The 12,063-nt window shown below is 38.7% G+C and overlaps 1 protein-coding gene across 5 annotated transcripts in view; it reads left to right on the plus strand.

Moving 5' to 3' along the window:
- TPH2 (tryptophan hydroxylase 2) overlaps positions 1–12,063 on the plus strand; it is an 83,118-nt gene that overhangs the window by 41,677 nt on the left and 29,378 nt on the right. For 3 of the 5 annotated variants that reach the window (XR_015706410.1, XM_087765118.1, XM_087765119.1), the window contains exons 9-11: positions 1,531–1,626; positions 9,605–9,738; positions 9,827–9,956. Coding sequence is in view for 4 of the 5 variants with exons in the window: in XM_087765118.1 (XP_087621244.1) it covers positions 1,531–1,626; positions 9,605–9,738; positions 9,827–9,956 (360 nt within the window). In the remaining variant the exon portion in view is untranslated. Of the gene's footprint in view, positions 1–1,530; positions 1,627–9,604; positions 9,739–9,826; positions 10,273–12,063 lie in introns of those variants that run through there. The other 2 variants (XM_087765120.1, XM_087765116.1) reach the window with 1 other exon arrangement.

The raw sequence follows: 12,063 nt of genomic DNA on the forward strand, positions 1-12,063 counted from the left end.
CCTTTGACTGCTGTGATGGAATCTAACTCAAGACATTTGAAGTCACTGCAACCTTTTGTTCTTCCCAGCTGACTTGGCAGGTTTGGATCAGACACAGGGCTCATGTTTTTATTCTTTTTTATTACACCCTTCTACATAGTGCCATGCTGCATGAATCACTAGCTCTACAGGAACTTTTATGAGAGGCAAAGAAATGAATCATTTCTCAATTTCTAAACATTTCTTGAACTTAAGCTGTTAATTCCTGCTCTTTAGCATTTAATATGATACTCAGCCTGGCAGAGTGGGCTTTTAAGGAGGAAATGGACAGAAAAAAAAAAAAATCACTGTGTTAGGATCCATTATCAAGTTATTCAGAAAAACTTAAGATTTAGTACCAAATACCGGGTTATTTCATATCCTAAATTCATATTTCCTGCAAAGACATGGAAATCTGTTAGGTTCAGTGGAGTTATGTCCCTTTGCACAAAAACTGAAATTGCCAGATAATGTAATAAACACATACACACTTATATAGGGGGGTGTGTGTATATGCAGTATTTTTGTACAAGTTAGAAATCAACCTCCTAAAACCTTCATATGTAAAAATAGTTACTAGCTTAATCTCAACTGTTTGATCTAACATCAAAAAGCAGTCATGATGTGTCATAACAAAACCAAACTAAAACTCAGCACCATAGGAGCAGAAGTGGCTGTTGTCTTTTGCATTTAGTGGACAGTGGGCTATCTGTGCTTCTCACAGTCTTCCTAACATTTAATTTTGTTGGGTGGATACAGCAAAGTTAGATACAGTACTGTTATGGTGATGCATAGCACATCTCTTTCACAGCTTCTCATCAGTTTTACAGCTCAGATATGTTACCTGACTGAACGTAGACCTAAAGAACAATTGTAATGGACTGGTCAAGTGAACTCATTTGACTGTAATTTTCTTTCTGTAACTTGAGAAGCCAAGTGGCATATTAGTTCTTCATTTATGACAGAGTAAATTCTAGTGAAGACTTGGGCCTTGGCTCGAGAAGGCTCTTAAGCACATACATATAAGTAAGTTCATTCTAACTCAAGACAGCACTTAAATACGTGCCAGACTTTAAAGTGGCATCAGCTTGAGCTTAAAGCTGAGTGCTCTGAACTCGGAGATCTTCAGAGGTTCCTAGACAGGCAGACCAACTACCTTGCAGGATTTTATTTTAAGGCACCTCATTTATTTCATAAGGTTTCAAAAATCTCTGCGGATTACTATCAGTGCCTTTGATACCTAAATGATCTTGCTTGTCTGTTCCTAACTGGCCATTCCTGTGAACTGCTTGGGTGCCCAGAAAAAAAGCAGAATCTCACATTTTTGTGCAAAGCTCCCTCAGTGCATAACATGATATTTGAAGTACTTAGCAGTAACATCAGATTTTATCTGAATTTATATTAAAGACATGAAATTCTGAAGAAGTGGGGCAATCAAGTGAATATGGTACCAATTGTCATTGCTGAAGTGCCTGTTTGCAACTACACTATATGTATCTGTATATTTTACAGTGCTATTTTTTTACGATTGAATTTGGCCTTTGCAAGCAAGAAGGACAACTACGGGCTTATGGGGCAGGACTTCTGTCTTCTATTGGCGAATTAAAGGTATGTGCTGTTAAAGCAGAATTAACTTTCTTTTAAACATAACAAAATAATAGTGGGATGTAAATATTTTGACTTTCAAATAACAGTTAAAGCTCTCAAGATAAAAAGCTTATTTTTAAAATGTGATATTGACCTAAAAGCATTGTTTGAAATATCAGCTGGCACTTGAAGCATGAAATGGATTTGTAAGGCCCGAAGTACCAAAGCAACTATAAACTACAAAACTTATTTCTGTTTGAATTGCGTTTCTTGTAAAAGGAGGCTCATAAGTTCTAACACATAAGGGTGCCTTGGGTTCTGAAGGCTTTGTTTAGAAGAGAAGCATATATTTTTAATACGTAGAAAAAATGTTTTGAAATCAGACACAATTCTGTTGTAAGTAATACAATGTATTTCCATGGATTTATTATTGATATTAAAAGAACAACATTTATTAAGGTCCTGATTCAGTAGATTAATCATATTTAAAATTAAGGAATGCATATGAACTCATGCTAGATTTGAAGTACATGCCTATGTGACAATACATAGAGCCCTATTCTTATAAAGGTTAAAGTGTTTATTCTTGCATGGTGTGAGTAGTTGTAGTGGATCATTTATTGCCTCTTTTTATGCCTAGAAAACATAGGGAACAAGCAAAAGGTATTTCGTCACAAGTGTAGTATTTTGGGACATAATACATCTCTGTTGGCAAGATGGGAGGGAAGGGGAAGGAGAGGGAGGAGTACTACCTCCTGGGACCCAAATGAACTCTTGGTGGCTTTTCAGGTAAACATTTGGTTTTAGAAAGGATACACAGAATAGTATTTACAAACTGTTTTGCAATATATCTGCTGTTTATTCATGTTTAAACATCTTCCCACCCTTCTGGGCTGGCTTTCAGTGAACTACCTGGCAGTTTAATAGAAGTATCTCAGTTTCTTTTTGCTGTTTGTTTCACCTGTAACTGAGAATATTCATGGTGAAGCTCATTAGTCAAATTGCTATTCTTTCGTTACTAGAAAAAAGGTTGAAGAAAATTACCTTCTCCAATATTTTTTCTTTGATTGCATTACAGTTCCCGTAAGTTCAGTGCATACTTCAGCCACAGAAGCATTCTGTATCAGCCTGGCAATATTTTATAGCCACAGTGCAAAGATGGTTAAATGCAAAGAGATGAACATGTCCCACTTGTTTTCCTCTGCCCAGCAACATTCAGTGCTGAGCCCTGAATTCTGTGCATGATTCTGCAGAAAATCAAGCCTTTTATTTAAACTAACAGTTATGGTCATTGGGTGATGACCCTGAAAATACCTATCACATCATTTACAAAATCTAAGGGCATAAAAGTGAGGAAATGAATAGTCAAGAACTTCATAAATCTTCTACCATCCATGTCATAAACAAACCCATTATTCTTGTCAAGTGTGCATATTTTGTTACCACACATTTGTGATCCCAAATCTGTGTTTTTCACTCAGCAATAATCTCAGAGTATGAATGCAAAGAATAATCCTTTTGAAAAGCAACAGTAAAAATTAAATAATGTGCACATTAATGGATTATATTGATCTGCTTTAAAGGTATGGCCACATATCATAATAATTTTGCCATAAATCAATAATATTATATACTTTTCTATTACACTACATATATATTTCATAGATGTGAAGCCAGAAGGGACTATTAGATCATCTGGTTTGACCTCTTGTGTATCATAAGCTATTAAATTTCACCAGATCTTGCATATACCGAGTATAGGGATTTAAGTTAGACATTTCAGTTATTGAGAGACTAAGCACTTGTGTGCTGCAGGCACAGAACAGCACCACAGCACAAATAGCCATAGTCTCCATGAAGGAACTGATAAGGTGAAAAATGTCCAGAAAGTCTTTGTGGGACTGTGCTCCAGGGTAGAAAAGAAGGTAAAAGGTAAGGAAAAAAATGCAAAAAACCTACTAAGTTTTCTGCTAATCTGACCATGGGAGAAGCTGTTTCTAGACCAGAAACCTGGCAGTGAGGGTGCTTCTTGTCAGCAAGATACATCAGGCAGGTGTTTAGGAAAGAGAATGTCTGGGCACCCATGGCATTGGTGCACAGCCTTGCGTCAAGCCATTGCTGGTCTCTGATGTTTCCTGGGAAAGCAGCCTCCCTTACTTCTGCCCCTATCTCCTAGCACAGAGGGAAAATTTCTTCCTTGACCTGAAGGTGTCTGAAAGATAATGCTAATATAATACACTGTAATTGAGATCTTGATGATATCAATGTCCTGATTGTGACTGAAATCCTAACGGATGGCAGCAGTTGCTCTGAAAAGAATGACAACAATGCTGGCTATTTCTGTGGTGAGTGGGGATGAATAGGAGACTCAGATTGTATGGCCATGAAGTCTGACCCTCCTGTGTGCAACACTCATACCTCTCATAGGAGTCAGAGTGAAGAAGTACTTTCAGAAATAACTACTGCCATTCTTAAGACAATGGCAGTTGTGGGCCCACAGTCCCTTCTACGAAGAAGTTAAAATACTTATCTATCCTTGTCACTAGGAAGGTAGATCTTGCTTCAATGTTGAATTTTGCTACCTTGGCTTTACAGGCATTTGATATTAATATGCTTTTGTCAGCAAGAAGAAAAGCCTTTCTCCAGCTGCCCTCCCTATCAGCTCTCTTTTCAATCCAACAGTATTCACAGGAAACAAAACAGTGGCCAATTTTATGTATAATTTCTACAAGTTTCTAGAAATAAATGAGTCGCGCTGTTTGCAGGGTGGAAGTGGCCAGCAGTATTTGAGCCTTTCAGAGGAGTGAATGGCTTGTTCAGTCATCCCTGTTTCTATATTACACTGCTCCACTCTGCAAATCTGGTCAGCAGCTTTAGCAACAAAGAACTATAAAAGCTAGAGAAATGTGGGCACCAGCCTATAAGTATAGGATTCCCTTCAAGTCTTTTTCCCCACTCAGTATTTAGACTTCAAATTTTGGATACTGAAAAATGCAACTCCTGATGTGCATGCTATGGAAGCATCAAGCGAAAAAAAAATTTAAAAGCACAACAAAATGAGGAGAAAGAGAAGATTAAAAATGAAGCCTGGGGGGAAACGAATAATACAGTAAGTAGTTATAAAATGTTCTGCCTAATATAGTCAGGTTAACTCTAGCTAACAGTATTACACAGTATATATTTGGGGCTTAGAGATAAGGCAGAAATAATGTACATTTCAATTATTAAAACTATTTCTAAAAGGCAGTCCAAACGTCTTCAGAAACTTCAATCCATTTAGTTTGTATGATGCTCTTTTGAACTCTCATTAAAGGAGTCTCCTATCAACTTCAATTGGCTGTAGATCAAGTCATATATTCCTGTTATCTGCTTCTATATTTAACAAGAGGTAGACTTCAAATCTTTCTGTATAGATTTTTAAAGTCAAATACAATATGCAGTCATATTTTGTTTTAATGATAATTTATGTTAAGAAGATTCAGCATTAGCCTTTATAACCAAAAAAGATTCAAATACAAGTTTTTGGCTCTGTTTTCTGAAGAGGATGAAGATGATGGAGAAAACAGCTCCTGGATCCCAGATGCTCATTTTAGTGCTCTTTTAAAATAAAGAATCTTTTCCATATTTGTCTAAACAGCATATAAAATTATACTGATGAAATAAAAAAAATTCTGGTAAAATCAGGACACTGTCAGATTTTCAACCTATGTAGTAGATAAGCAGAAAAACATTTCAGAGCAGGTTTTCCAAGACTCTGTCTTCCCCCCTGGAATAGCAAGGCGATAAAATCAGTACTGGCACACAGACAACTTCTCACCTGTGTTCTTATTCTGCCCTCCTGTGCTCCTCAGATGGTGCAGTATTTATAACTCATCTCAAGTTTTTCCCTTGCTAGCTGAAGATTTTGCGCTTTTTTTTGTTTCATTTTGGTTTGCTTTTTTTTTGGTGAAACTGGAAAGCTCCAAGTTGTATTATTACACTCAATTTTTTATACTCAAAGGAGAAATTACAAGACCAAACTCTTTTCTCATGTGTCAGTGATAGTGGTCACTTAGGAAATGATTCACGGTTGCTCAGTGTAAATGGCTGGTGCCATCTGAGATGCCCCAGTATATCTGACAGCTCTCCAGCTGCCACTCCAGAAACATGTAAGTTTTCTTTAGGTCCTGTGCTATATCTTCCATCCCTGTACAGATGCATCAGACACCCTAGGCCCTAGAGAGCTGTGGTTAGGTACCTCAATCGCTGTCTTAACCTTTGATCTAACAGGGAGTGGAGACATTTCTTTAGTGTTATGCTTATTTCCAGTATGAGTAATTGTCTAATTCTTAAGCTGTCCAGTTGTCTGATACTGCTGCTTTTCCTGGGAATCGGTGGTGATTCATTTGGAGGTTTCACTCCAGACTCTTGTTGCTTGAACCGAAGGAGAATTACCAGTAGCTGTATTAGCATAAGCATTACAATTTGTATGAATGGGCCATTAGAGGTAGTTATCACAAGTCCACAAGATGGTGAGATGCTCTATTTGACCAAAAACTATTTTCCATATGATTGTTAGCCTTGACATCTCATTGGAGGTGGATAACTGAAGAGGTTTCTGATAGAGAAATCTGTATTGGATACTTACTCATTTGAGTTCACTGAAGAACTGAATGTCCAACCAAAACATAAATAAATAGCACTCATTAAAAAAATACAGGCCTGAGCCTGAAAGCTTTTGGACTCACCAGACAAAAGTTTTTCGTTGAGATACTGTACTTCATAATGTTGAGAGTGCCAAGAACCAACATTTTAGAGCGCTGTAATGTTTCTGAAAAAACCTCTAGTTTGGTTTTGAGTCAGTGTCCTGACCATCCTAGTTCACACTAGACAGTTTATGGTCTGTCTGAAGGTTTGTCTGCAGGCTCAGTTCGGTTGCTGACCTCTGGCATTACTGGTGTCAGCGTATCAACTCAATAGCAGATGTTACAGATGCCAGGCTGCAGAATTTGAAAACACCATCGAGATTTGCAAAGGTGTTTCCCATTGTTTTGGTAACCATGACAATGCCTACTTGATCCAAGAGCCAAAATATCATATCCTGGAAGGGAGATAGGTATCTTGGGTGGGAATTCATCAGAATTTAGGCACTTCGTTCCCAAACTGCAATCCTAAGAATAACTGATCGGTTGTCACCTAACTTTGAAGGCATGCCTGAACTCTTTACCCTCTGTTTCCAGGTCATGCGTTTTCTGGTGTCTGCACATCCCAGTCTCTGCAGAGTTGCATTGTGAAGCAGCAGCTCTGCTCATGTGTAAACTACACTGGGATCCAGAAAGTAGGAGTTATTTTATATAGATAATCTGAGGAGAATAACCAGAAAGGCTTTCTCAGAGGACATCCACTATGATAAAGAATTAGCTTTTGCTTCTTTCTAAACTCTCCCCTTTTATAAAATTAGGGCTCAGTGATTAGTCGTTCATGATTTAGGAGCCACAGGCTGAATCCTTTCTCGCCTCTGATGGCTTCAATCCCAAGGAGTAGGCCTGGCCCAGCGGAGGGAGGAGAGGACAACGCTGTCACCCTTTCTGTTGAAGTTGTCACAGTAGTGAGCCAGAAGTGGTCACCTTACTGATTCAGTTCCTAAGAAAACGTGGCCCGTATCACTCTCTTGATTCCCTCCACAGTTCCTCAATCCACTCAGAGTTTTAAAACTTTGTGCTTTAGACATTTGAGGCATCAAGTCTCACCTGAAAGTACAAAGGCACCTTAAGAGATGTTTTTATCTATAGTTAACTTCCCAGGGAGCCTATTATAATTCCCAGTCAAGAAAAACAAATTAATTTCGATAGAAGGAGGTAAATGCCTAAATTTACAGGCACTCAACCACATCATGGCTCTGCAAGGAGAAAGTGACAACAGGGATAGAGACAGAGGCCTAATAAGGTGAGCCTGTTCCTGCAAGCCAATTAGAAGAGGATGCTGGTTAAGGCAGACTATTTTTGATTTTTGTTTTCAAACCTGTTTAACTGATGGCTGGCTAGAAACAGCAAACCTTGTGAGAAGGAAAAGATACATGTACTAAAGAAAGTTAATTCCCTGACATTTTAAGATTCCATGCATTAATTTTTCATGTATTTATTTTCGAAGAGAGAGGAGGTGGGAGGAAGAGGTTCTTGTTCCAGTTTTATGTCCTGTTATTTGGAGACTGCAGGTTGAGAGCTAGTGTGATATTTTCAGAGTCTTTCACAGGGATTTAGGAATGAGCATAAGCAAGAGCTCGGATAAAAGGTGTGGTGAATACCTTAAGGTTAATACCTTACTCTGCTGTAAAAAATGTCCATGCAGAAAGAAAGTAAAGAAATAAGAGGCACCTTTGGACCTCAGGGATCTGCTCCTTCCCCGTCATTTCTCTATGCTTTTCATGCACATCTTCACGATGGATGGATATTAGGGGACTAAAGAAGGTTGAAAGTTGACCTAAATACACTCTCCTTCCTTACCTTGTACTTCTGTACAGAGCACTGAGAATGAAAATATGTGTGCTCTAAAAGTTAAGGTAGATCCAAAAGCTAACACAAGTATTCAAGTGGAAAGGGGAGCTAGAAAAAGATAGTGTTGGAAAATGTCTCGGTACCTGATTTTCAGTTTTGAAACCCCTGTGTCCTTTCCAGTGGCTTGTGCCAGTCACGTGAAGAGAAAGGCCAATCGGAAGTCTCTTCTCTGGGTAGCAGAGATGCCTCATCTGCCCAGTGTCTGCTCTGTACTTTTCTATGCATGTTTATTTAGTTATTTTTTCCTTGCAGTACTATATGGAGTATTATTGCTCAGGTGTACGTGGCAGAAGGGTAATGCATTTCATCAGTACGCAATAAATGGGCATCATTTCATGGGTTTTCAGATGTGTAGTTTCACTCTTAAACTCACTGTCAGGAAAATAGTATATGATTTTGGCTTGAAAATGTAAAGCACAGATTATATGAATGGTTTGGTCAGACTCAATTCATCCACCAAGACAATGATCAATTCTGCCAGTTAAGTGAAATTTTGGGGACATACGTATTTGTAGTTGTATAGATAATTTTTCAGCAATGGTTACTTGATGACTTTCCTATTTCCAGCTGAAGATTTAGGTCTGTATGCCTACATGGCAGGCGCATTTCTAATCTCCTCTTTATTATTTTAATAATTATTTTTGGGAAAAAAATTGCTCTCATAAAAAGAGCTTTTTTAAGTAACAAATTATTTATTCTGTTCAAACTGAAAAACCACTGTATGTAAAACCACTATATTGGCTTGTAACAGGAATAGTGTGGCCAGCAGGACCAGGGAGGTGATAGTGCCCCTGTACTCAGCACTGGTGAGGCCGCACCTCGAGCACTGTGTTCAGTTTTGGGCCCCTCACTACAAGAAGGACATCGAGGTGCTGGAGCGTGTCCAGAGAAGGGCAATGAAGTTTGTGAAGGGTCTGGAGCACAAGGCTTATGAGGAGTGGCTGAGGGAGCTGGGGTTGTTCAGTCTGGAGAAGAGGAGGCTGAGGGGAGACCTTATTGCTCTCTACAACTACCTGAAAGGAGGTTGTAGCGAGGTGGGGCTCGGTCTCTTCTCCCAAGTAACAAGTGCTAGGACAAGAGGAAACAGCCTCAAGCTGCGCCAGGGGAGGTTTAGGTTGGATATTAGGAAAAACTTCTTCACTGAAAGGGTAGTCAGGCATTGGAACAGGCTGCCCAGGGAAGTGGTTGAGTCTCCATCCCTGGAGGTATTTAAAAGACGGGTAGATGTGGTGCTCGAGGAGATGGTTTAGTGGTGGACTTGGCAGTGCTAGGTTAACGGTTGGACTCGATGATCTTAAGGGTCTTTTCCAACCTTAACGGTTCTATGATTCTATGAAAACAAGAGAGGATACCAACTAATGGGTAACATACATCACAGTGATATAAAAGCTGTATATATAAACAGTTGTATAGATACACAGAAGTTTCAAGATAGGGTTTAACAGATCCTGTGGTATATTTTGCAGCATGCTCTCTCTGACAAGGCCAATGTGAAAACATTTGATCCAAAGACTACCTGTTTGCAAGAATGCCTTATCACTACTTTCCAGGAAGCTTATTTTGTTTCTGAAAGTTTTGAAGAAGCCAAAGAAAAGATGAGGTAAATTATTTCCCTTGACTCAAAAATCTAATTTTCTCTTCTTTAGCGGTCACAATAAAAGAGGTGTTAATTTTCTTCTTTATTTTAGGGACTTTGCCAAATCAATCAATCGTCCCTTCTCTGTGTATTTCAATCCATATACGCAAAGCATTGAGATTCTGAAGGATACCAGGAGTATAGAAAATGTTGTCCAGGACCTCCGCAGCGATCTAAACACTGTATGTGATGCTTTAAGCAAAATGAACAGATATTTAGGGATTTGATATGTGTGGCACTGTGATTTGCTGTCAGTTGCTTTTTCTGTAGCCAGTCTAGTAACATAACATGATATGGCTAACTGCTCGAACCCATCAATTTTCCCCTTACAGCTTGGCCTGTGGCTTGCATCATTGTGTAGCTCTGTCTAATTGTAACGTGCAGACAAACCAAGGCAATGCTAATTCGTAAACGCAACATGGAATGTGGCAGAATATAATCATCAATTTCTCAACACTATGTCATGTACAAGTATACCATTAAAAACTTTCCTGGCAATGGTTTTGTTTCCATAAGATGATTCACTTCAATGTATAAGAAATAGTGTTGCTGATTTCATTAAGTCTGAGTTTATTTCTTTATAATCCCTTTCCTCCCATAAGAATCCAGAAAAAATTATTTGCAACATTTTCATTTTCTTTGTAAGAGAATCTGTATTTCTTTCTATAGTGGTGAAGACAGTGTTTTGCTGGTATATCTGTAACAGAACTGAGTGTCTCTAGTGACTGAACAATACAATTTATATACCAATGCTGAGATCAGGAAGGCTATGTATCAGTACTAAAAGGTCTGTAGAGATTACAGATTATGAGAACTCACAACTGACAAATGTTCAACGTGGCTGAGTAATTGCAACACAATAAAAAAAAAAACAACAACAAAAAACTCTGACAATTCATGTAGAAAGGTAGTTCTAGTTCATGCATGTGTTACGTGTGACAGTCCTGAGCATAATTCCTCTGGGAGGGCTATCTGGGAATAAGAGAGGAAGTGCTTGCGTTAATTCCGGGTTGTTAGATGTGAATATAAAGCCCTTCTACATCATTGTGCGCCTTCCGCATTCCCTTGTCTTTTGAACACACTCCTCATGCATTTCATGCGTAATTTGCCTTTCCTCATTATGCCACATTCAACCTTGACGTGCCCATGCATGACTGGGTCTACACTGTATCAGTATCAGCATATATAGAAGGGTGAATGTGGAAGTTGTTATTTAATTATAGCCAAGATGATTATCAGTTAGTACATTACTTGTGGGGTGATTAAATCATAGAGACACCCAAGCTGCCTAGCTTGTACCAGATGGATGCAGGTAATGCCTGAATTAATAAACTCTAAGTTAGCAAGCTCTGACAGAAGTACAAGCTCTGTCTGGGGAGCACAGTGCAGAAATATTTGAGCCGGCTCTTATCTGGAAGCAATAATTATGCATGTCTTTCCTTTATCTGGGTTATTCTGTTCTCCTATTAGCCAAGATAATGGAGAGTTGACTATATTGTATGGACCCTTCTTAATGGAAACCGCATGGCTTATGCAGATCATGTAAGTATGGGTGAAAGTGTCATAGCTTGTCTACATATATGGAAAATAGGTATCTATTGAAGCTGCTCTCCCAGCTGAAAGAGTCATGCAGATACTCTTAAGTGTTGCTAGCAATTTCAGCATAAAAAGAGCACCACTTGATAGTACCAGCATATCCTTAAATAAGAGGCAATCTATAAGGATAATTTTCACAGGGAAATCTGCCACCTTCTCAAAGATAACTATGAGATAACAGAAAACGCTCTTTTCTCCAGGTGGTCCCTGCTGCATTCTAATGCTGCTGTTAATAGGGTGTGGAAAAATCTAGTTTTAGATTTAACTGTGACTGCTGTTGGCACAAATGAAGAGCTGTTGAATTATCCCATGGGGATCAGCATGCCGGAGGAGTTTTTTAACTTCCTGATATTAGTGCTGACTCTCTTAGCTAGCACTTAGAGAATTGCTGGCAACCTTGGCATGGAAGTTTCTCCCTCTTTCTTCCCATGGAATCTGATGAACCTCTCCTAGCCCTTTCTGGAGAAAATAGACTGTACTGAGATTTGCTTTAACTGAAAACTGAAAAAATCATTGTGCAAGGAATAGTAGATCTTACTCAGCTCAAGAACTGACCAAGTACTGTTGCTTGCTTAAATAAAATAAAGCCACGATGAGTAACGAAGATCCAAAGCTTACAAAGTTACCGAGGCTTTCCCTTGAATCAGAATTACACAGGAAAACTTTAAATACTTGTAATATCTGGATTTATTC

This window comes from Nipponia nippon, unplaced genomic scaffold (genome assembly GCF_047370975.1).
Source record: "Nipponia nippon isolate SJK-2023a ecotype South Korea unplaced genomic scaffold, ASM4737097v1 scaffold_3, whole genome shotgun sequence".
NCBI classification, from domain to species: domain Eukaryota; kingdom Metazoa; phylum Chordata; class Aves; order Pelecaniformes; family Threskiornithidae; genus Nipponia; species Nipponia nippon.